The following is a 26,531-nucleotide window of genomic DNA, read 5'->3' as shown; positions in this document are numbered from 1 at the left end:
TGGCTTTAGAAAATCGAAAAATCATCCGATTTCGATAAATTTTTTTTTAAATCTTCTCTTTAACAGTCAACCTTAATAAGATACAATTTTTTTAATGGTGAAAATTTTCAATTTTTCATAGTTAACTTTCAATATTGTACACTTATTGTAAATAATTTCAATAATTTTAATTTTAATGATTACTTAATAAAACTTAATAAAAAAGGTACAAACGATTATATGTGAAATTATTATTATTTTTAATTGTAAAAACATGATAAATCAACAAATCAGAATAAATTTTATTTCAATTTGTTTGTTTTTTGTGTATATTATGAAAAAAAATATAACATCTTCATTTGATTATTTGAAAAAATTATTTAAAGCCCTGAAACCAATATAAGTTTTCATTTTTTTATTACCATAATTTCTTTCGTAATTCTGCCGTAAAAACGAAGATTTAAAAAAAAATCATCAAAAACGGATGATTTTTCGATTTTGTAGAGCCAAAAAACGAGGGGACCGCGAAATATAAAATTACCATAATTCGATAGTTGCTGGGAGGGTCCTTGTACATATGGTAAGGGAAAATGTTTTATGGTTTGATGTTTAATTTTTATTTTAAGTTGAAATTTCTTGAACATTTGGTAATATTCATACTGATTACACTGTAGACTGTCTGATGCGCGTTTTGATAACCAAGTTATCGTCTTCAGAGACTGAAGGTAAACTGTTTTACCTTCACTACTACAGTGTAATTGTGAGTGTTGTTTTAGTGGTGGTGTGAACAGTGTGGTCGGTAAGTTTTTGTTTTCTCTCTTAATTGATTATAGTATCTGTTTATCCTTCTCTTGAATATGTTGTTTATCATTTTTTTCGGATAATTATTTTCTTTCGATGCAGCTTTTGCATTTTGAACAGCTTCGGATCTTAATTCATGATTTGATAGTTGGATATATTTATCAGCTAAACTTAGCATCAATGATTTTGTTTGCCACATAAGAAGACATGATTTTATTTTTTTGATCGATTTCGATTGCGAATTGGAGCTTTTTTTTCATAAGAACTGAATTTTTTATTTATGTTTTCAATTTGATTTTTTTGGTACGACATAAAATGTAAAAGTAGTCGAAACGTCAAATGTTTTCCTGTTTTTGAGAAATTATAAAAAAAAAATTAATTTTGAAACAGAAGAAACTTAAAATCAAAAACATTTATAGAAACATAAAAATATCTGTTGACATACATTGTATCGAAATTTTTAGAGTTTATTCCGATGATTTTCCCCATTTTCCTTGGCAGCTCGCGCGAAGAACATTTTTTTTCCTCAAAGACTCTTCAGAATCTATTTCTGTGCCAAAAATCATTAATTGTGGTTGTAATGGAGGGTTTTCTAAAATTTTTGCTATATCTGGAAATTTAAAATATTGTACAAATTTAGTGAGTCGCAAATTGCATTTTGTTTTTTAGTGTAATTTGCTGGGAAAAAATAAAAGAAAATAGTTTTTAAAATCTTTATTAATAAACAAAACAAATATCATCTAAAAAACTATTATTTATCTACAGTTTAGCAAATAACACCAAGTAGTCCGTATAAAAGTTTGATGGGCGTCCGTGACGTACTAAACGTATTACGTCAATCTCAAAAAATTATAATTCCAGGATAAAAGGACGTCGAAATATCTTGAAAAATGATATCTATGATATCATATGATATGAAAATGATCAAATATATATATATATATATATATATATATATATATATATATATATATATATATATATAGGTTAGGTTAGTTTAAGTTAGGTTAGATTAGGTTGGTTAAGTTAGGTTAGGTAAATAGGATAAAGTGAAAAAATGTCCCAAAAATCTTCATTTTTTTTGTAAATATATACTTTTAAAAGTTATAAATACAATAATTAAACAAATAAACTAAAGGTTGGTACTATTATTTTGGTCCATAATAGGTATAGCATTCCAACTATAAAGGTCACTTTACAAATTTTGTCGACGTACCACATACTGAAAATAAATGAAAAATAAGTGATTACAATATGAATACACTCATCAACATTGCATTCCACTAAGCGTTCACGGCGCCTGGAACCTGAAGTTATTTTTTGGGCATTCCACAAAGCGACTACGACCTTTGTGGTCGCGACGATAATGTCCTTCACGACTAAGTTGAAATTTCTGGAACCGTTGGTGATATTTATACTGAATACACTGTTTATACCACCACTAAATCAACACTCGATTCTGACGCGCGTTTCGATAACCAAGTTATCGTCTTCAGAAACTGAAGGTAAACCAGTTTACTGAAGACGATAAGTTGGTCATCGGAACGCACCTCAGACAGTGTAATTGTGAATGTCGTATGTAAACAGTGTGTTCAGTATGTCACTGATGACGTCACGACTAACGTTCACCACAACCGTTGTCAAGAGGTGAGTCGAAGCGAACGTTGAAAAAATGGAAGAAATTTCAAAACTGAAGCAACACAGATCGCAACCATGAGAATCTATCTCATTAATTGGTGCGGTGTGGGATATTATAAGTTCTTTTGATGCACCACCAAATATTTTACTATAGTCGCAGAAGATATTTTGATTTTATTTTAATGTAAATCGGTTAAGCACTTCGCTAAATAATTCAATAATTTACAAATTATAACATAACCTCTTAAAAATTTCACTTTATTTTTTCTGTTTTGCCATTCGTTAATATTTATCTCAACGCTCAACGGGTTTACGATTGTAACACTTGGACTAAGTGAAACGGGAAAGATCGTGGTCGTGAATGCTTAGTGGAATGCACCCCAAATCGATATTGACATCTTACGCAACGAAAACACAAAAATGATTAATAGTACATTACGCCCGCGATTTTTATCACCCGTGGGCAAGGATGTCCTACTTTTCTTAGACCGAAATTGATAATAGAACATTGTATTTGAATATTCAAGTGGTTAATCTTCTATTAATTCATATATTTAGTTGTCGAATGTCAGGTTATAATTTCATAGACCGAAATTAGATCAAAACAAAACAAAAAATTATAAAAATAATATACGAGGATGGTTTAACTGAATAATGACTATTAATTGAAAAAGTACGACGGTTGCTATTTAAGTCTTGAGATATGGCAACACCGAAGTGAATATATCAAATTGCCATCTTAAAGGTTGACATGTTTTATCATAAGAGTGTTCATCATTTTGACGCAATAATAAGAAATTTGTACTCATTTTGAGTGATTTTTAATGAGTGAAAAAATTAAAATAGAAACATTGCAATGAAACCAAATCTTCTTATAAATAAAACTAGCATTCTAAACAATAACGTTCCTTTTTTAAATCGCTAGTAGCGTGTATTTCCGCCTCTGGATGTAATTGTTGCTAACATTCTCCTGGACATGCTTTCAATTAGGTGCAGTATCACTTCTTGAGGTATGTTCCCCCTTTGCTCTAATGCCGCTTGCACAAGCTCATTTAAATTTTGAGGAGATGGATTTCAACGACGAATGCGGCCTTTTAAAATGTCCCAGACCCAGTCCAGGGTATGATTTCCTACTTTTGCCGCAACGTGTGGTCTAGCATTATAATGCATTAAGCGGAAATCATCACCAATAAATGGCCTAAACGGAACGACGGGATTTTCAAGAATGTCAGTTATGTATCTTGCTGCGTTAAGGGCGGGTCTAGGAAGAGACACTAATTCTGTGCGGGCATCAAAACAAATTCCTCCCTAAAACATGATAGACCCTCCTTGGAACGGCTTCCTGGGAATGATACAAGACTGCGCAAATCTTTCTCCTCGCTGTCTTCGAATTTGTTTACGTCCATCTGATTCTTGTCTCAGTAATTAAAACTTGGCACCAATTTGCCTTGCAAATCTTAGTCTAGCAATACGATACTGCCTGGTTAGCAATGGTGCGTAGGTGTGTAGACCAGCATTCTGAAGGTGTCGTCTTATTGATCTATCATAAGATAGAGATATTTACATTTCGGACTTCTCGTAAAAGGCTGTTGAGCTCGACACTTGTCATTGACTGATTTCTTAATAAATTTAATTGCAAAAAATCTCGAGCAGTTAAAACTGAAGGATAATCTTGTCCATTCCTCCTAGAATGTGAACCGGTCTCTCGACAGCCAATTGTTGTGTGGTGTACTGGAAACAGGTTTGCCACTTCACGATAACTTTGTCCCTGTCCAACTAACTGTCACTTGACTGCCTAACTCTATTCATTTTTTGTTTAACTAGTCTCGACATTAACACAACAATACATTGAAAGAAACATTTAAATATGCATAAAATTATAATTTTAAAAAACCAGAAAAACAGTTATTTCCTATATTTTATCGCTAGCATTTAGGATACTTTAACTTTTTGTGATAGAAAAAAAAGAAACCCATAAGATTTTTTTAGGTTTTGATATTGAAATAAAGGGTGGTGCGTTATTTATGGCCACGAGTATATAAATAATAATTTATTAATGATTTAATTAAGTTTAAAATATTTTTGCTGTACTCACTTTCTCATATGTCTCTTTGCGGCAGGAATAGTATCATCAGTTTCTTTAAGAATATATAATCTCGTACAATGAACGCAATGTGTAAAATAATCAACGTAATCTATACCATCACCGTCCAATTTGTATATTTGTCGCTCTTTTGGATTCAAAATCTCTCTTGCTTTAAGAGAATCTTCATTATCAAAGTCCCATTGATTGTTAGCGTAGTATTCGAAAACTTCGAAACCTTTAGAAATTCTTTTTTGCACACGCATCAATCTTAAAGTAAAAATAAATAATTCCAATACGTTTTTTAACCGTAAATTAATCATTTTTTTATTATTATAGAGAGGGAGTTTTATGTGTGGAATGTCTCAAATTTTTGTGTACAAGGAACTTGTGATTAGGCCGGTATTATGGTGTTATCTACATTGTTGTCAGATCTTTCTTTTTCCGGAGAAACAATGAACTTTGTTATTTGAAACGCCCAGTATATTTATCCTCAAAAAATACTCTCATGAATGTATAGGCTGGAGTAATAGGTGACAAAATAATTGGTCCATTTGAAATAACAAAGTTTCATTATTTTTCCGGGAAAAGGAAAGATCTGACAACAATGTAGATAACACCATAATGTTCCCTATACCTAAATCCCATAACTTCGGAGTTATAGCTACATTTGTGCCGAAGTTATAATAATACATTTAGGTGGCTACAATAACAAATTTACGGTTCAATAAATTATTATTGTTGAAAGTTTATTGAAGGTCATGATGGATCGTTTATTTGAAAAAGAACGAATTGATATTTTAATAATATTAGGATGTGGTGATAGGCGTAGGAGTCAACAATATCTTTATCTAATCCTATAACAAGTGATTTCGGTTAGTCTGTACTCTGTAAATTGGTTTAGTGAAAGATTGATGCAAATCAGGGCGCAGAAAAACTGCAGCAACAGGAAACAAATCTTTAGATGTTGAGTACCAGAAAAATATCCAGAAAACTTAATATTTCGCAAACATCCGTAATGAAAATTTTAAGTGAATAAATTACATTCATACAAAGTAACTTTGGTTCAAGAGTTGTCAGATGACGATTTTGATAGACGTGAAGAGTTTGCAGACCTAATGATGGGGATGCCACTTTTGTATTAATGGAAACGTAAATCGGCATAATTGTAGATACTGATCACGTAACAATCCTCGTTAGATGCGTCAATCCCTCACCCAATATCCCGAAAAACTGAATGTATGAGCTGGAATAATAGGCGACAAAATAATTGGTCCATTTGAAATAACATTATTCATTATTTTTCCGGAAAAAGGAAAGACCTGACAACAATGTAAATACCACCATAATACCGGCCGTATCACAAGAACCTTGCGTTGAAATAAGTTCGCATAATAATCGCCATTGATAGTTTTTCCTTTCTCAAGATAGTCAATGAAAATTATCCCAAAAAACTGACGCCATAACGCTGCTCGCGGATTGAAAGGTTTTTGCCTTCTTTAGAGCCGGTTCTCCCTTTTCAGTTAATTGACTTGATTGGTCTTTTGTTTTGGGTGTGAAGTGATGGTCCCACGGTTATGAAACGGCGCCAAAATTTAGGTTTATTTGTATGAAACATTACCAAACACTCGATGGAAACATCTTCACAACGATGTTTTTGTTCAATTGTGATCTAACGCGGCTACCATCTTGCGCACAGCTTCCTCATGCTTAAGCTTTCAGTTTTTTGAAATGTCTACGATATATGCTAACTTGCGCACTTTCAGTCTACGATCATCCAATACCGCTTCGTGGATTTTCTCAACATTTCTGGAGTCGTCACCTAATTTGGTCGACCACTGCGATGCTGGTCTTCGTTGGGCTCATGCTACTACTGGGACTATCCTCGTCCAAACTTTAGTGTAATAAGGGAAGAAGTACTTTGTTGATACCATATACCATCATAATATGAAAGACAATCTAGTGTTTATTGTCTATAATAGATAATATCAAAGCTGATAAGTTTACCCATGGAAGGAATGTAAGAGATTGCAGAACAATTTGATGAAGAATTTCCGCTAGTTTTTTAACCAGGGGTTGGTTGAACACTAACAATGTGTTCAAGTTGAATATCGATTTCGTGGAGTTTTGGATAACAGTATATACGAAGAATATGCGATACGTTTCCATTTAATTTCAAGTCCAGAGTGATCTGAGAAGGTATAGAAAAACTAACATGTAACGAACTTAGTCTATTTACACCCCAGATTATCCCACACTCCTCGACTAGACTACAAATTGAATCACAGCTTGAATTTTAATGCTCAACTTCCTGTTGATACTTCATCTCGTTATTTTGTTAATTAGAAATGGAAAAAACACAAAATTAGTTGATCCGTTTTGTTGAATTAGGAATTAAACCGTCTCACGGCAATCCAGAATATTCCATTTCAGTCCTGTTGGGATTGAGCGAAAATGCTGTTGTAATAAGTACTGTCCTTACATTAATTGAATCATCTGTTGAATGAAAATAAATTTCAGTTAAATAAGAGACAAAACTTACACTGGTTTGTATCCCAAAAGAATTAAAAGCGCATCGACCAATATGGCTGGTAATATGTGAAATAGATAAAAACATATGTTATGAACCAATCTGGATTTCTTCATCGAACCTCCCGGATACCACGCAACGTTATTCAACGGCATCTTTTTCTCTATTACTTCCCTTCCTATATCTATTATTTCCGACCAGGATATTTTGTATTCTGAAGAACTTGTTAAATTGTATATTCTTCTCTTTCTGTAAAATTGAATTTTGTTAGAAAAAAAGCTGATGGTATAAGGACGAAGGACGAAATAAAGTTTGGAACAATCTTTTTATGATTAAAAACAAACAAACACTTAAAATGTATCTAAACACTACAATTGATTATCAATGCACTTATCGATACTTAAAACCATAACTGAAAGTAGAAAACTAATAAAGGCTCTAAATACTACTTTGTAGACGACGTACCATATTAAAACTCATAATCACTCATGGGGTGATATTCTGGAGTACCAAATTAAGTCAGAGTATTATAAGGAAAACCCTCGATGAACTATAAGAACGTGTCCAACTAGGGCACTGAAGATCATTAGAGATTTCACACCTAGTGATAAATCACCTATAAGGAGATTCTTAGGATATCTAAGAAAGGTACAAGTTATGAAAATTAAAAATCCTAGTAGCAGATCTTTCTAACGAAAAGATCAAGATAATAAGCGTCAAAAAATCTTTCACCCCGATGTAAAGCAAGAAGAGGTGATTAAAAAAGATCCAATTCAAGATAATAAACGTCAAAAAATCTTTCCTCACGATCCTAAGCAAAAAGAACAATTGAAAATGATGATATATTACTTAAACTTTCTAGGAAAGATGAATGATAAGGACATAGTGATCGTTTAGATAGTTTAAGTTCCAAAGTCCTCGATTCAAAGCTTATTTGAGAGTCCTACAAGAAATTCAATAAGTTAAGCAAGATCTCATAGGTTCCTGGTCCAAGATACTTGCCAATCAAGGAGTCCAAAAACTTGTCATTGAACTTGAAACTTTTGGTGATACAATGAAGAAAAGTAAGAAAAACCTGGTCCTTGCTTATAGGAGTGGACCACTCGATAAAGTTCTTTTGGTTACTGTGAGATTCAGGAAATATCTGGATCTTAGCGAAAATATACTTTATCTTCTTAATGGTTTTCTAATATGACCTTGATACCTTTGGAAGCACCTAATGAGACTATCTCAAACAGAAATTGACTTGTACAGATTTTGTGGGTAAGAAAATTAACAAGTTACAAAGTGCTTTGCCATTAAAAGCCAACGTGGAGATTTCATCGAAAGGGAAAATCTTAATACATGAGTTTATAAAGACTGTGGAACTGGAGGATGAGCTTTCAATGGTTTTCATGGAAAGCAGCTGTGATGGAATTATAAAATAAACATTGAGGTATTGTAGCTTTACCATATTAAAAGACATAATCAGAAGGCTTTCGTCGAAAGGCTTTAACCTACTCTATTGTGGTCACGTGTCAAATCTTCCATACTTTAGCATTTTTATATAACCAGATACTATATGGTACTAAATATGGTGAATAAAGTGGATAAGAATAGACAGAAAGACTTTAGGTGCCAAAAAATATACGACTTGTATCATAGCATGGTGCTATGTTGAAAGAAGTAATCTCTCGTCCATTATAAAAGTTTTTTTCTTCTCATGTAGCATCGCAAACGTTCCATTATCCCAATAGTCTGTTTCAACAAACAGATTTATCAACTTTTTGCAAATTTTTAATTGTTTTTAAGATTAAACAATATCCTAGCTAACTTGGAAACTCTTTGGATCGAATAAACCAGGATACTTCAGTTTTATGGACTCTGCAACTGGAAGACGAGCTTCAAATGTTCTTTTCGAAAAGCAGCTGTGTTGAAAGTATACAATAGACCTTGAGATAGTGTAACTTTACCCTCTGTACGATCTATAATCTACAAGGTATAATTAGTAGGCTTTTTTCGAAATGGCTTTCATTTGCTCTCTCGTGGTCCCTCCATGTATCAAAACGTACATTTTTAGAACATTTTTGCATAACCAAAAGTCGGATGATGTTAAATCTGGTAAATAAAATGAATGTGAGCAGACAGGTAGACTTTATTACCGTCTTTAAACATTTTGTTACTTTCTTTAAGGTCTAGTTGAAATATATGTATCTATAAACAGTTAAACACTGGTCATATTTTGAGATAAACTACCCAATGGATTACCGCTATAGATTTTGCCTTTAATTACATTTGACATTGAGGAAACGAAGAAAAAAATTGTTTTTGTGATTATCCCATAGAAAAAAACTCACCCAAAAGTGACGTAATCATATGTACTAGCAATGATAGCATTCACACCAATATCTACCGGTAAAAAATCAGCATATCCATCTGAATTACAATACATAGTTCTTATAACTCCTTTTCCAGCACCGATCAATAGTCCTGCAGGACCATTTATGTTGTCAGTCCAACCAGGAATAGGTTCCTTCCATACTGGAATTACTGAAAAATGATATTTACATATAGATACTTATATAACTTATTCCTAGATATTTTACATTACCTATCGATGGTCTTAAAATAATAGCTGGTAAATTATCCATTTGATCTGCTACTAAAGATTCGCCTAGAGCTTTTGTAAAAGCATACGTATTAGGTATATCTCCTAATATTCTGAAAGATAAAATAATATTGTCTTACAAGCGACACACCCTCTTGTAATAAATTTGAACAAGTTGGGGCTAGTATAGTCCCTTTATACATGTAAAATGAGCTTTTGTACTGTTTTCAGGGTTCAATCTTCAATATTGTTAGGAACTCGTCCCCGACATGGACCGCGAAGTCGGACCTATCCGGTTATAATGAAAGTCTAAAATTTGGCGAAAGTGGAGTTCATTTGAGGTTTGTTTTTCGGCTGCATCGTCAATAGAGCCCGATTGACAACGCAGGATTTATCGCATTGGCAGCTGGCCGCGAGTTAAGCAGGGCAACCGGATACTGATTACATGGAAGAAAAGCTGCTGGATTCCATCGACGCAGCCTCTCCATCCGGAATCGGAACCAAGCAGTTTCTCCCTTTTCGGCTGTTTGAAAATCATATCTTAATTCGTCGTCAAAGGACCAGATCGGATTTTCAAAAGACATGAGCTTTCGGTAATTTTAAGAAAAGCACGACGGACCTATGTGCTTCACACCCTTGGCTGCCCACTATTCTAATATGAACTATCATCAAATATTATACAAATGTATCTTTGTTTGTCGAATTAGAGTTTGATATGCTTCTTTGACTGATTTCTTTATGGAACAGACTTTTTTAGATATAATTAATTGATCATAAAAACGGTCAAATTAAAATAAAATTAAACGAAAGGCATCTAAAACATACTTTGGAGTTATATCTTCAATAATATCGTCGCTTAACCATTCCACAGTCTTCATAACTTGGTATGGATCTGCAGGAGGAGGATAAATTTTCTCTTTAAGTACCCTCTCGTGGAGATGACAGTAGGATGTGGATAAATGAGAAAATATCTGAAAATATACCAGCATTTTATAAATTTCTCTTTCTTTTCGAGTACTGAAAGATCATAGAAAGTACTTGCGATTCGTGGAAAGCTTCCTTGAGTTCTCATTGACATTTTCTTGGGAAACTGATATTTCCAACGGTTTACATGGATTTTATGACAAAATTTTTTTTGGCATGAGAGTTGCAAGGGTTCTAAGGGTTAATATATATGTATATATATAAATTTCTTTAATTTTTTATTTCTTAGACCTTTTGATATGTTTCTAAATGTTCTTGATTTTACGTCTCTTCTGATTCAAAATTAGTTTTCTTAATAATTTTTAAAAGATAGATAAAAATTGACGTTTTGACTTTTCTTTAAGTCGAAGCCGTGATTATCTGGGACATAAAAGGTCTCTCACGGTCTCAGGTGAGAATTTTCCGAAAAATTTTGCGAGGCCCAGGGACAGGAGTGTCCTGCCAAAATATGTTCAATAGCTTTAGTTGACAGGACTCAGAATATCACGGAAAATCGATGATTTTCCTCTCAGTTTCATGTATATATTTTAACCCTTAGAAACTTTGCAACTCTCCTGTCTTGTCCAAATTTTGTTTCTAAATTATCGTTCTATAAACATGACAGGAATAAGAAAATCCTTTCAGGACAGGACTTGTTTTTTGTTTTTATAAAATCTCAGTTTCCCAGGATAATTTCAATGGAAACCCAAGGATTTTTTCAAGAATCGTAAGTACTTTCTATTCTCTTTCAGTACTCCAGAAGGAAGGAATTAGAAATTCGCGTACAATCACTGGTTCAATCCCGATTTATAAACCTTTTTATTACCAATATTATTATTCAATCAAAATAAAGATTAGAACTTCTTCATATTATTATTCAAAAAGAGGACAACGTATAAAGATGAGTGTAGATTGACTAAAGAATAAATTCAAGTATAGTTTGAACTGATTGATGTAGATTTCGCTAATTTTTCAACAAATCAGTATAAATAATCAATAAACATTACAACTACAAATTATTCCAAGGGATGGATCATTTTCAGAATAATATTTACATAATTATTCATCGGATATCTTAATTGTTTTTTTATTTTCACTCTAAATTCTTTTTTTTTTTCATATTTACGTACAATGAAAACATTTTTCTCTACGTGAATATCAAAACTAATAACTTTTAGAAAATTTTTTCAGGCGACATTAAAAATATAGCAAATGTCGTGTATACTTACTATCAATTTTTTGCATTCTTTGGCCAAATCTAGCATGAATTTCGTGCCTCGGACGTTTAATATCACAGCTTTCTTCAGATGCTCGTCGAATCTAATAGTAGCAGCCAAATGAAATATGAAATCTGTTTCATTTGCGATCAGCTGTCTGTGTTCTTTGGATATGCCCAACTCTGGTAGAGTTACGTCTCCGGGTATGGCTACAACTTTCTTTATTATATCAGGTCCTCTACATTTTTTTAACAAGTCGAAAAGCTACAAAAAATATTATCACCGCTATTATTAAGTGATTCTATTTAATTAAAACGATATATAGAAATGAATTTTGACATAAATCAAGGGATAGTGCGTTCAAAGCCCTTCTATCTTCATCTACAGCAGGAGGATGGTCCCGGAAGTACTTGCCCTTACCTAGAGATGGCGATAGTTGCTTGAAATATACCACTGCGTTAGAAAGTACACAATCTCTGCAGCTTATGTTTCAAGTTTGAAAACGTCACGTTGTTTAGTATTTGTTTGACAGCTATTAATAGTGAACGTTTTCAGTGAATTTGTAAACATAAAAAAAATAGTTAATGACTATTTTTAGGAGCTTGACGATTCTTATTATAAAGAGGGTATCGAACTTATTGAACATTGGAAAAGTGTAGGAGATAAAAGAAGATAACGTTTAAAAAATATATTTTTTTTCAAAATTTCTGTGTTTTCTTTGTTGGGCCAGGTACTTCTTGGACCATCCTCGTACTAGAAACACAATTTTATAACAGCATTCTTATAATTAAATACGTTATATTGCAAATTTGAATCACCTATTGTTATTTTATAGGATTTGTAGACATAGAAACTAAGAAAGTAACCAAAAAAATTATTTTTCTGTTACATAACCTCAAATACACAACATCAAAAGTATTGCAACCCCTCTAATTCTTGTTAAATGAATAATTTTTACAAACTAGGAGAATCAAGAATTATCTAGTATGTAAAGGTAGCTTAACATGGTGCAAAACAACGTGCAATAAATTGCATGCAATGTTTATCAAAGTTAAATTATTTCACATATTAATACTGGACGTCATTTGACAAGCATTTTACCACAGGATGATGACTGTCCCAATCAAAACTTCCAGAAGTAAAATAAACAAATTCCTAACGTCAAATTTCATTTAATATTTTGTGACCGGTTCAAACCAATTTAAAAATAACATAGCTAAGTGAAATGACAAAGAAAGAAGTAACTAGACTGTTGAACTTCATCTGCGCACGTTTTTGATCAAGAAATATTGCGACTTGCGTTGCATTGCACGTTTTATTGCATCATGTCAAGCGGCCTTAAGTTCGTCAACAAAATATAATAACGAAACATGTTGAACTTTGATTGAAACTCGGTTTCAATAACATGTTGACACGTTTGTGCATTGAAATGCGATGTGGATGGCCCTAGTAACAGATTTGACGTGTTTTCAATGGATTGAGATCAAGAGAATGGGCTGGCCAATTAAATTTCCTGATATACTATTTCCGGTGCGCCGTTTTTGTGTGATGGGGTTAGGCGTTGACCTTCATAGTCACATTAAACCGTTGCATATGAGATAGATAATGTGTGATCCAGGTAAGGGTAAAAAAGATGATTATGAAAAGTTTCTCTAAACTTTGGAAAAACGGTAAACCTTAAAAGAAATGTCAAATCATAGTAGTAGATCTTTCAATTTTACACAAAAATAATCCGTTAAAGTTTTTTCGATATCTACAAAGTTAGGGTAGCTAGAGCTTCAGTAATGGTGATTATAGCTATAAAAATTCAGATTTTAATATAAAATTACGATATTTTTAAGAATAGCTCAAATGTAATAAAATATTTTATCATGATTAACATATTATGATTGTTTAGAGCTGTAAAAGAAAGATTTTTGAGAACTTTGATTTGAAGTTTCTGTTCTAACTCTTACATTTTTCCATAATTCACAAAACATATTGTTTATACATTTTTCTCTCCCATTTCTAGGGGATGATTACAAAAAGTTCACAAAAATACACCTCTAAATTTCTCATATTGAAAACTCTGTAAATTACCCAGAATTAGAATTTGAGGACCCATTTTCTTAGACTACTAGTTTGCATTCTACGTTAAAAATCTAAACTTTGTTATAAAATAAATGAAATCTTCAATAAAACACGATTACCATAATTTTTTCTAATTGTGAACTACATAAAACAATTCCAATTTTATTATATTATTTAGAAATCATACGATTTTTCCCCATGCCTGCATAGTTATTCTACAAATGCTAATAACCTATGAAATGTCGAAATTTTTTCTGGGCGATTATCAACAACGTGACCATTTACGACTTTCTTATTGCAAAATTGTTTTTATAACTGTAGAGCTTCTAACAAATACATTCTAATTTAAAGCATGTAACGGTCTGTTTAAAAGAATGTCCCCAATACAATTAAGTGAATCTTAAGAAAAACTCTCTGTTAACCTCGGAATAATTAACTTATTTATCAAAATAAGTATCCGAATATCCATATCCATATTTTATATTCAAATAAAATATTCAGATTCAAACAAACATCTTATTTATTGATATAAAGACAAATACGGCTGTTAATTCAAGATGTTAATACCATGGTACATATTTATCCATATAAAAAACCCATAAATTGAGACTTGTTATCAAATCTAGATGTTTGATAATAGATAAATGTAATATAGTAATGTGGGGCATATCTTCCTCAATGTCTTTGAAACATCACAAGCGAGTTATATCACTATACTTGTACGAAAACCCCAAAACAACAAATTTTCTATCCTATAATGTGATAGCCCCCCCCCCCCTATCCCATATAAAGAATTAAATTCAACTACTTTGGAATTGACATAACCAGTTATGGAGACGTGGAAGACGACGAAAGAAGACAAAAAGCCAGATAATAAAGTTCTGTTCAAAAATGTTTCCAGAAAACCTGTTACAAAAGCAAGAGAATCGAATGCTAGTCCCAGAAGACTGCTGCTTGATCGCCTTATTACGGATGAGGATAATTTAGTACGTCCAAGACCAAAAAAAAGTCGGAATTGATAAAACGATGCCTCTGTGCTTCTTTGACAGATCAGGAGTTAGTTCCACGCATGGGGATAATTTTTTAACGCTTCGCCCTTTCTTATAGTAAAAAAACATAATAATCCTTTTCAATTTTGATATTTAGAAGAGCACAAACTAGACACTACTTGCCGGTACAATCGATTAAGTCATCAGTTGAGATAAAAGGCCGATTCATAAACCTGACATAGCTGACGTTAACCTAAAAATTTCGTTATTATTTTTGACGTGTGTACTGCTTTGTGTTTTCGTAATATCTTTGTGTTTTTGTTTGTTATCCACTATAAATGGGCGATATTATGGAAAATAACGAAGAATTTTTTATTGTTGGAAGCATTAGGCAAAATCACGTGACAAACGCAAATGGATGTGATTGGCTCTTTTCGACGAAAGTTGCAGCGAACGTGAAAGTCACCAACGGCAGACAGCGACGTCAAACGGCAACTATGAATGGTCTTATACGTTTTAAAGCCAAATCGAGTTTATGAATCGGCCTAAATGGGTTTGATATATCACACAATTAAGCTTACCGGGTCATTCATGATGTCTTTGATCCTATCCTCGGGTTTCTTATCTTTTTTAGTTCTAATCAGTAAAAGAATTTGTTTTAAACCGCTACAGGATCTTAACAATTTTTCAATAAGAACTTTTCCCATGAATCCTGTACCACCTGTTATAAATATAGTCTTATTTTTGTAAAGTTCCGCTATTCGATCTGGATACATATCGATGTCGTTCATTTTTTGGCACTGAAACAGATAAATATATTCCTTGAAACATGTAAGAGAAAGTAGTAGAACTTTTTGTCCTCCACTCGTACATTTGGTGTTTAAAAAAATTATAAGCTCACTGTATGTTTAAACGGCGTTTAATACTTATAACAAATTTATTCAAAGTTTTCTTTTCCATTTAACTATCAGCAAAATGAAAGTTTATGTAATTGTATATATACATTGATGATAGTTATATAATAGACTTAACCTAGTTACAAAGTTTTTACCTCAATAGAATTCAACGTAAAAGTATTAGCCTTGATAAATGAAAGAAATACATAGACACTTCAATATGGGCATAGTTATTATGTAGGTAATTAAGGATCAATGTGCTTTTATAGGAAATAAAATGATGTAAATAATGCTTCAATGATATATGAATAATATATGAATGATTAGGACATGAAGCCTCCCTCTAATCCCAAATACTCAAGCTTTATACACACTTTATACTCCTGTAGCAACATATAATATTAGAAACATTTGAAATTCAACGAAGAACACAAGTAAAAGGTAAAGTCCATTGTGTCGAATCAATTTGTACATCATAGGCGAAGATTAATGAATATATCAATTTTTCTCATAATGATTCATCTTAATTTTAGGTCTGTTTTCATATAAAATCAGCTTATGATTTTGTGTTGCGCAATCTAACGAATAATTGTCAAAATCACTTGATGTTCATTTTAAAATGGCCGCCGTGGGGTAAACAAATGCTTTTGCCATATGTTTCTGAATTATTTGTGAAGTTATTTGTTGGATTATTATTTCCAGTTTTATTACGAAATGGTTTTTGAAAAGTTGTACAAAATTGTTGTTGTTTTTTACTATGCAGTGTTGTGCTTAGTATAAATGAGCGGTAAGTTTAGTCAGAAAAGCAAGTATATTGTAAACTTGTGGAAAATGAGCAGAATTCTAACTGAAATTCTTTTTATCTCATGAATGGGAGCTAACCCCACGTAAAGCTTTTAAGTTTGTCCTTGCACCTTTCGGATGCCACTGAGCTATTACTTATTTGCAACCTTAAAAAGTGCTCACTCTTGAGCGCAACAGTGGAAAACTTACTAAAAAAGCTAAATAAAAAAACTTCGAAATTACTCAGCTCAAACTGTATTAGTTCCACTTAAACAGATCTGAAAAGTATCCTCTTCAACAAAAGAGAACTATACAAAAACAACTCTCACTACCGGTAAAAATCAAGAAAAGCTAACACGGGTACATACGAGAAAATCGATTGTTTACCCCACGGCCGCCATTTTGACGTACATCAACTGTTTTTTTATTGTATGATGTTTCACTTCCCTATCATTATCATTCTCAGATGCTTGTCTTTTTGATAATTCAGTATTCTTAGGGCTTCGGCCCACACGTCCGCACTATATAAAAGTCCTACTTAGTGCGGAAACACTCGATGCGGCTTTGTCTGCACACGTAAGTAAGTTAGTGCATACTCAATTAGAAACTTCCTTTTCGAATGGCCACCATTTTGTAATACGGAAAATGCTTAACTCCCAAGTTCAGTTTTGCTCTAGGAAAACTCATCAATCATATTATGAAAGGTGTGGACCAGGAACTGATATTGTACAGTGATGGCTGTACTTACCAAAACAGGAATGCGGTATTGTCGATAGCATGCATTCTGTTATAGAAAGGGCATTGAGACACAAAAAAATCAATGTACCAGAAGACTATGGACATATGGCTGACAGTGACTAATATAAAACCTCTGATGTACACATTTGATGGAAAGATTGTTTACAAATTGGATTATACTAATACTGAGTGGGAAGAGCTCCGAATCAGAATGAAAAAAATATGTGCCGTTTCTTGGCATAACATTCCTCAATTATATTCGGCAAAATTAAAAATAAAGAAAGAGAAATATTTGCGTTTACAAGCTTTAAAAGATACGATATTTAAATCAAACCTATTGTATATATTCTATGAGATCTGATGTATGTAAGTTTGAAACTGCTTTAAATAGAAAGTTAAAGTTAATTGATTCTTAAACTACTAGGTACCTAAGACTTCATGAAGACTTATAAAGGATCTTTGTTTTATATTCCATAAGATAATTAATAAAAATAATTAATAGGTTTAAAACTAAAGGTTGTGCCTAAATAATCAATAATACTAACAGTTTTGTTGAAAATTTTCTGTTCATTTTTAATACACACATTTGATTGTGATTAAAATTGTTACTCTCTGTGAATAGGAAGTTTTAGTAAAAATATTCTTGCCTTTTTTCACAAAATTATTACCCAGTATATTGTAAGCAAAGTTATAAATGAAAAGAATAAAAAGTCCTAGCTCCACTCGAACTTCGTGTGTGAGTAAGAAATTTTTGTAAAAATATTATCGATGACTTTTTCCTAAAATTTATTACCCAGTATATTGTAAGCTACTAAATACCTCCTATAAAATACTGGCAAATACAATAAATAAAAGATTGAAGGAATTAGCAGAGACAGAATTAGGGGATTAACAAAACGGCTTTAGACCAGGAAGATCAACTATAGACGCAATCCACACTATAGACCAAATGATAAAAAAGACAGCAGAATATAAAAGGGAAATACAATAGTTTTTATTGATTTCAGAAGTGCTTTCGACTCAATAAAAAGAGAGAAAATAACAGAGGTATTAGAAAGACAAGGATATCTAAAAAAATTGATAAAACTCATAGAAATAATACTAAATAAGAGTGACATTAAAGTGACATTCCAAGGTACAACATAAGATAAAACGTATACAAATAAGGGCGGTAAGCGGGGAGACCCAATGTCACCAACGCTATTCAACATAATTCTGGAAGGCATTGTGAGTAACGCAGGACTACAAAATAAGAACATTATATCAGATGCAATACAGATAGTAGCATACGCAGATGAAGTAACGATCATAGCAAATGGACAGAGGGAATTAATAAAATCGACCAACAAATTAGAAGAAGAAGCAAGAAACTACGGACTGGAAATAAATGCAGAAAAAACAAAATACATGAAAATAGGAGGAAAACTAGAACAGAGATCAAACCAACTGAAAACTAGCAAATACAATTTTGTATCGACCTTTAACTATCTAGGAATATCGTTGGGAAAAACAAAAATATAACCAAACAAAGCAAAATAAAGTTGTACAAAACCCTAATAAGACCAGTAATCATATATGCAATGGAAACAACAGTAATTAACAAAAGAGAAAAAGAAATTAAAGAACAGAAAGAAAGATCATGAGAATTATAACAGGTCCAAACATAACACAGGAAGGAGAAAGAGGAGCAAAGAAAAACGGAGAAATAGACAGAGAACTGGGAAAGGAGAATATAGTGAGACAAATTAAAGCAAGCAAGCAACTGTGCCGGGCACATACTGAGAAGATAACCAATTGAAATGATCAAAAGAAAAACGCAATGGATCCCATTGTAGCTAAGAAGATGCAGGCCGAGAAAGACTTGGAGAAACGAAATAGAAGAGGACATAAGAGCACTTAATATAGAAAACTGGAGGGCAAAATGCCGAAACCGAAAAGAATGGAAAATAATAACAAAAGCAGACAAAACAAACGATAACTATAAAAAAATAAAAATCAGAAAACGAGGAGTAATTCAGGTCAAAAAAAAAAAGGATTTAAAGCGCCAAAAGCGATACCCATAATCCACATCCACATGATGATGATATTGTTAACAAAGATATAAATAAAAACAATAAAAAGTCCTAGCTCCACTCGCACTCCGTAACTCCAAATAAGTCAATTTTATTAATAATGTAATTTGCAAATTTAGAAATACATTGAAAAATTGAATTCCTTTATATTTATTACTACTAGATTCATAATTTCAAGTAAAAATAAATAGTTTTTACTTGCTATTGTAAAGTTCACCCAAAAGGAGTTACGCATTCTGATAATTAGGCTGTCGGTATGTAAAGTTCCTTGAAAAAATTCTCAATTAGAATAATTGATTCTTGAACAATTCTTCAAAAACTGAAACTAACATTAATAGGTTTGACTGATTAATTTGACGTAAATATTATCATTAGTAACAGTACTTAATCAAATATTAAATGGAATGTTTACTCTTTATTATTTATAGATTTCCAATAATTAATAAAGTCGTTAATTGTTACAAAAACTAATACGTCATATCAACAGGATAATTAGTGATATTATTAGGAAATTTCGCAGAAGTACCACAAATTGCGTAAGCGGTTTTTCTGAGTAACCTTGCCATAAATTGTTTATATCAATGATATTAAACAGGTATATTATTGAAATTCTTCAATAGTAATTTGTTTTTAAATACTTTATAATGCAGAGAAAATACTTTCTTATAACCTGCATTAAAAATTTGGCTTTTAATGGCATATTGACCATTCGAAACTAATTGCAAACTAATGCAACCGTTACTTGGTACAAGTTAATCATATCCATCCATAAATACAATCAGTTATTAAATAATTATATTGGCTGAAGACGTGGATATGTGTGTCATTATATATGAAAAAATTAATTAACTATCCAAACAAGAAACCTGCTTTTAGGTTCACAAAAAGAATGAATTTTTTGAAATTTTTCTTCAATATACAACCAATTCTAAACCATAAAGCTTTCTGGCTATTCGTAACGATACAATTTATACAAAAAACTCCGAATATTAACTTTTTGTTGTATTCGAAAGCATTAGACGAAACAACATATGTATTGAATTATTTCGAAATTATGTTAAAATTATTTGGAATCATTTCTGCTTTCACGTATTATGACATATGTATTTCTAAAATAATATTTTTTTTACCATTATGATGGGAAGTGTAAATATTTGGCAACCACGAGGCTAGACAACTTTCGTCATTACGTAATCAAATTCTACTAAACTTTTGATAGTATTATATAAACTAACACAATTAGACCATACGAAACTAACAACTAACCTAAAATAATAATAGGTACCTAACAGACAATCACTCAATTGATACAAGTACAGAAATATTAAACAATAAACGATACATTCAAGAATTTTTAAATTCATGTAAGATCAATTGAAAAGATGAGATTTCATTCATGTACAACCCATTCGTTGAATTTTATTATTAGTCCAGGAGCTGTCAATCTAAAAAGTCCCCTCATATCGTACATGACTTTATGAAAATTGATAGTTCTATAAACTGTAGGAATTGAAAACATGATAGATTTGCAAAGCTGGAAAAATTAATTATTAAAAAAATCGATAAATATTTCTCTCTCATAGTATGGAATGGTTTGCCTAAAGTTTATTCGATAAAAAATTCCATTCTCTTTCAGAATTTATGCAAACCAATTTTTTTCGTCGGGAGAGTTGGGCAAGTCTTTTTTAAAGTATGTGACGAGGAAGAAAATTTTTCCCTCATTAGGTAACATGTTTTTTTTTTATTTTATTCGTTTTAATGTCTACTTTAAGATTATCTTGGTCTATAGTCAATGAATACAATCTAGAATAAATGTTTCTCTGTGTATAATGAGGATCTCCTATCACTGAAGACGATAAACATGTTTTAGAAACGTCAGACATTGTCATGTAGTGAGGTGGTAATAACCAGAATATTCAGTATGAATATCAACAACTCCCAAGTTAACTAATCCAATACAGAATATTCAAATAAAAACATTTTTCATAGACAAAGTTAATTTATCTTATATTTATCCATGGTTCGCGAAATAAAATGATCTTTATCTACTATCTTCCATATTTTAATCATTATTATGTCTATAATCAGCAATCAGATAGATCAGACGATTGCGGATATTACCCAGAACGAAATTTTGATAAGATTGTCCGAACGTCGCGTTCTGTTTATTTAACTTATTCATAATTTCATAGTTTTTCTCTATTTGTAGATGTTAATTCACTTGTGTAATAGTTCAAGCTATGAGATACAGCAACATTGATGTGAAAATATCAAATTTGACGTTGTCATCATAAAGTTTGACATTTTTAAAGGTGAACGTTCTCAGAACGTGTTGTCATCTTAGTGCTATTTAAGTAGTTTACTAGAAACATTCAACTTGGTCAAAAACAAATCGCCGATGATTTTCTATGACTTTCGACGTGGATTAAACCAACAGCGGTGACCGATCACCTCTCTTTAACTTTTGGTGATGAAGCACCAGCCACCATGCTTCGCTGGTTTTCCGAATTTTTCGTGTTCGCACTTCGCTACATGATGAAGTTCGTGAAAGTCGACCAAAATCGGCTGTTGTGACAGAAAACATCGATGCTGTGCGTAAACCGATATTGCAAGTGACATATCATGAGATTAAGGCATGCTCGGGTGTTAGTTTCACTCGCATACATTCAATATTGCATGAGCACTTGACAGTTGGATACCGATTGGTGCAAAGAAATGGAGAAAAAATTTGAACTCGAAACTTCTATACGATCGTTACAGGCGATTAATCTTGGATCAATGCATATAAACCGGAAACTAAACAACAATCGCCTGTATGGGTCTGTCAAGTCGGGCCACATCCAACAAAAGTTGTTCGCGCATGAAGCACTTTGATATAAATAGTCGAAATAACAGAACATGTCATTCTACGTTGCTCTAATGGAACGGTCAATTCTGAATGATACACCAGTTTTTTTTGTCAGAAGTATTCGAAAAAATCAGGGAAACCAATCACAGAAGACGAATCATTCTTCACTACGACAATGCGAGTCAAAATATCGAATTGATTGGTTATCCGCTGTACGAGTACAGTCCTTGTTTGGCACCCAATGCTTCGACAATTGGTTCAAACGCAAGCAAATGTTTATTGATCTTAATGGAGAATATTTTCAAAAACAATGAAGCCATATCCAATTAGAAATATTTTTTTATTAGTCCATTTCAAAACTTCAGTAGTAACCCTCGTACATGTTATGTTTATATAATTTCAATCGGATTCTTGTATTGTACATTTTCAAACAACATCTGTTATATACCATCTATATCTCTGTTTAACGAGACTGAATTTTTTTGTGATACATATTGTATCGTTTCATATGTTCGTAAAAAGTTATTTTTCGTTATCGAAACCAAGTAAAAGAGAAGTTCTAAATGTATGAAAGTAATATAATAAAATTTAATTATCGCACTCATTCAGTTTTACTCATATTAATTCAATCAACCATCGTACATCACAACAATAAACATAAAATAAAGTTCACTAAGCAAATCAAAACATCAAATACCAACAAGTCGAAAAATCAAAAAATCTCAACCCTCAGTAACTTGTTAATTGACTTTCAATAAGAATTAATTATAGAAAATTTAAAATATGGACGGTAGAGAAAAGAAGAATTGAAGTATGTCGAATTAAAACATTTAATATCTTCTTTGACTCACGGAGCTCATTATTGAAAATTTCAACAACTAGCATTGTACAAAAGAATATACTAAATATAACCTAAAAGAAATTTACCCTGATGCTAACGTAGCGCCACCTTTATTTTAACACATTTTGATGAACTTTTCATATACACAGATGATTCTTCTTTACTCCACCACCCATATATGAAACTAAGCTAGAAATTGTAACGAATTATGATAAGTAAGTGGCTATGAAATGGGAGTGCTTAATAATTAACTAACGAAATAGGAAAATCTTTTATGGAGAACGTAAAAGGCCAAATGTCATTCTACATTCTCTCTCCTCCATCGAAGATTTACTTTTTTGTAAAATTAACAGCCTACGAAAGAAGAAGCAAAAACAATACTGTCGGAATCAACAGGAAGAATGTACATTAGGACTTACATACTAATCATACGAGGATAAACGAAAACTAATAGAAAGATAAAAGAAGAGTAACAAAATAAAATATATTTATTAGAAACTGTCTTTTTTCTGTACTTTAAAACCACAAAATACTAAGCGATGAATTACAGTAATGGATACAGTTTCATTTGTTTTTTTAACTTACTTGCTAATATTGGATAATATGGAACCCTCCCCTAAATAGGTCATTTCACAATTTTGGTCAATAATGTAGTTTAATTGTGCCAATAAAATTTTTATAAACAGTAACTTGAAGTATTTCACCATTTAAGAATATTTGCTTGGTCGGCTGTACTAATTTGATTTGGTCTACTGTAGAGTTTGTTTACCGATTACAAATTGACAGAAGCGATCGATTTTTGACACGATTTGTATTGTTCACAAGTTTTTCCGTATATTATTAAGAAAAACACGTTCATATGTAATTTGCACAATTTATTTCAAGCATTAATAATAATTTTTTCTCACAATTTCATTTTGTAGAAGATAAATAACAAGAAACATTAAATGAAATCTACGCAACGTCCTTTTTATTTTTATAAGCATTCCACTTGCCAAAAAAAATTACACATTGAAGACTAATGGTGTTTGTATGAATGTATGTATCGTGTATTATTGTGGTAGCATATTGTGAGAAATGTGAGACTTGGGGATGTAAAAATACGAGGGTTGAAAGTTATGAAGATGTATGTCGGTTAATAAGTGGAAACTTTTAACAATTTCACAAAATATTTCTAACATTCCAAGTTTCTTGAATTAAAAATGGCTGGATTGTTATATAGAAAACAGAAAATATTATAAGTATAATAAAAATGATTTTATATATGTTTATCAGAATAAAAAATTTCGATATAAAGTATCTTTAAATATAAAAAAATCAATAGAAATATATTAAATAAAATTATTGATTATATTTCCAAAAAACCCAACTAAACAGTTGCTGGTAGCTTATTAATAATAATAAAAAGAAAGTTATACTATATTTTAAAATAAATTTGTAAAATTACAGATACATGCTAATACTATGAACATATCTACTTCTAAATTTATAATTTCGAAAATAATTACTTTTATTTTCAATTTAAAAACTTACCTCAGTTTGTGACATCTTCCTTTTAACACAAACTTATAATTTCACTAACAATTAGGTATATATATTTATATGGTAGTAATCGAGTAACGTTTAATTATAATATAATTGAAGTAATCAAATATCGCCCCACTTATAATTCCGTAAGGCGGAAAAACTATCGCAAGCGTCACAGAAAAGGTGTAAGTGCAAATACACCTGGCTAAGGTCTTGGAATTGAATGAGTTTTACCATTAATAGATTCTAAGAAACACATCTACTTACTTTCATTTTAAAGAAATTATGGAAGGTGGGGTATATGGCAGCTAAATATTTACTTATACTAACGTTATTTATTTTATTTTTTTAAAACCAAGGCGGCGTGTTAATTTTATTAAATTTACATAGGGTTATTAATTATAAATTACTCATCCCTTAGCAATGTAATTATGTTCTGTGCAAAATAAATTTCGAAATTGAATTTGTGAGGTTATGTTAAAATGGTTTCAAAACTGGAGTAGAAAAGGTGAATCTCTTCCATCACGTGACTTAATCTACGATTTATCGAGCAAATATGTTCTACCTACTATCTTCTTCTATCAAAAGAAATCAAATAACATAAGATCGACTATATTCTTCTCAAGAGCAACTACAAGATATGCGTAATGATTTATTTGAATCATATATATAATACTTCTATATGGACAGTTTCTATACGTGGAAGCTGTTCCGAATGACAGAATGACAACGATTTCTCTATCCTCCGAGGTTCCAGCTCGGTTCTGCGCATTCTCAAGCATGCGCACTATAGATAAAGTTTCTCGAACGAGAGAGACGTTTTCTCCATACCAACTGTCCATATACGAGTATTACATAATATATGCTTTGAATGGACAGTAGTAATCTTAGAAATAGACATCAATATAACTGACGTTACGTGAATAACTGACTGTGTTAAAAGTTGAATTTGACGTTACGGTATTTTGAGGTTATGTGAGCTTTGTTTAACATATTGTTCTTAGCGAATTTTTAGATTGAACATGTATTTATTGTTATAATAAGTTCTTTTATGAACTAATTTGACTTTTTATATAATTTTACATCGGCAAGTACGAATATAGTAAATCATTGACTTGTAAAATTTTGACTTTTTATTACCTAAAATGACGGGAGATGGAAGATTACAATGTTTATTTTACTACTTATTAGTGGTAAATAGGGTTTATAATTTTGTACGATTTGTAAATTCCTGTGGAATTTTCAAAATTACATCAATCAAGTGCCTGATTATACTTCTAACGCTATAGTAACCAACAGTAATTTTTAGAAAATGGCTGAAAAACAGCATTCACGAGCACAGGAGTTTGTTTTAAATTTGATTGAGTATTTTGAGATAAAAAAAAATGGCGGGCCTTTTCAATCTCTTTCATATGTTCAGGAGGAATTATACTAAAATTAACATCTATTTAATGACATTTTTATTTATATTATATATTTTATTGAATGACAACTGTGCTGAAAGTATTTGTAAAAACGGTATGCTACGTTAATGTAATTTTTTAAATTTGTTTGTTAATATTTGTTGCTGTAAAGTGCCAAGTAGAAGGTCAACCTTCGGAGCATTAGCTGTAACGATTATTCATACTGAGTTTTCATTTAAATATTGTGCTGACGTATTAGTCACGTAATGGAAGACCTCCACCGTTTGTACTTTGGGTTATTAGGCAATCTAAGAAAATATCTGATCTACGTCAAAATGACGACTGTGGGTTAAGCAATAGAATTTTTCGCACCCGTGCTAGCTTTTCTTAGTTTTTTATTTCAGTGTACCAATACAGCAGAAACTGGGTATTTTTGAAGTTTTTTTAGTCAGTTAGCTCCCAAATATTTCAGAAAATGTATGCTTTTTTTTTGGAAATTAATTTCCAATGTTGAGTTCAAGTTTATCAAAGATGAGCGATTAATTTTTGAGGTTACAAAATGATAA

At 31.6% G+C, this 26,531-nt stretch overlaps 1 protein-coding gene across 1 annotated transcript; it reads right to left on the bottom strand.

The window, feature by feature from the left end:
• Positions 1-1,481: 1,481 nt before the first annotated feature.
• Positions 1,482-24,790, bottom strand: LOC130898693 (putative fatty acyl-CoA reductase CG5065). Its single transcript, XM_057808158.1, has 9 exons — positions 24,569-24,790; positions 15,439-15,657; positions 11,811-12,062; positions 10,444-10,589; positions 9,622-9,731; positions 9,368-9,560; positions 7,044-7,280; positions 4,514-4,771; positions 1,482-2,002 (listed from the first exon to the last, which is right to left on the bottom strand). Exons 1-9 carry the CDS (start codon positions 24,581-24,583, stop codon positions 1,900-1,902), a joined length of 1,533 nt encoding a protein of 510 aa, XP_057664141.1. The 5' UTR covers positions 24,584-24,790; the 3' UTR covers positions 1,482-1,899.
• Between the last annotated feature and the right edge of the window lie 1,741 nt (positions 24,791-26,531).

This window comes from Diorhabda carinulata, chromosome 10 (genome assembly GCF_026250575.1).
Source record: "Diorhabda carinulata isolate Delta chromosome 10, icDioCari1.1, whole genome shotgun sequence".
Classification (NCBI taxonomy): domain Eukaryota; kingdom Metazoa; phylum Arthropoda; class Insecta; order Coleoptera; family Chrysomelidae; genus Diorhabda; species Diorhabda carinulata.
Note: the sequence above shows the minus strand (reverse complement) of the source record. Positions and strands in the feature narration are given on the sequence as shown.

What these genes read in the sequence shown, in the direction of transcription:
- LOC130898693 (XM_057808158.1), bottom strand. An exon ending in AAGACATCATGAATGACCCG is followed by an intron (nt 12,063 to 15,438) that starts GTAAGCTTAATT and finishes TATTTTTTGTAG; the next exon opens with CTTTTCGACTTGTTAAAAAA. An exon ending in GCAAAGAGACATATGAGAAA is followed by an intron (nt 2,003 to 4,513) that starts GTGAGTACAGCA and finishes ATTTATTTTCAG; the next exon opens with TATGTGGTACGTCGACAAAA.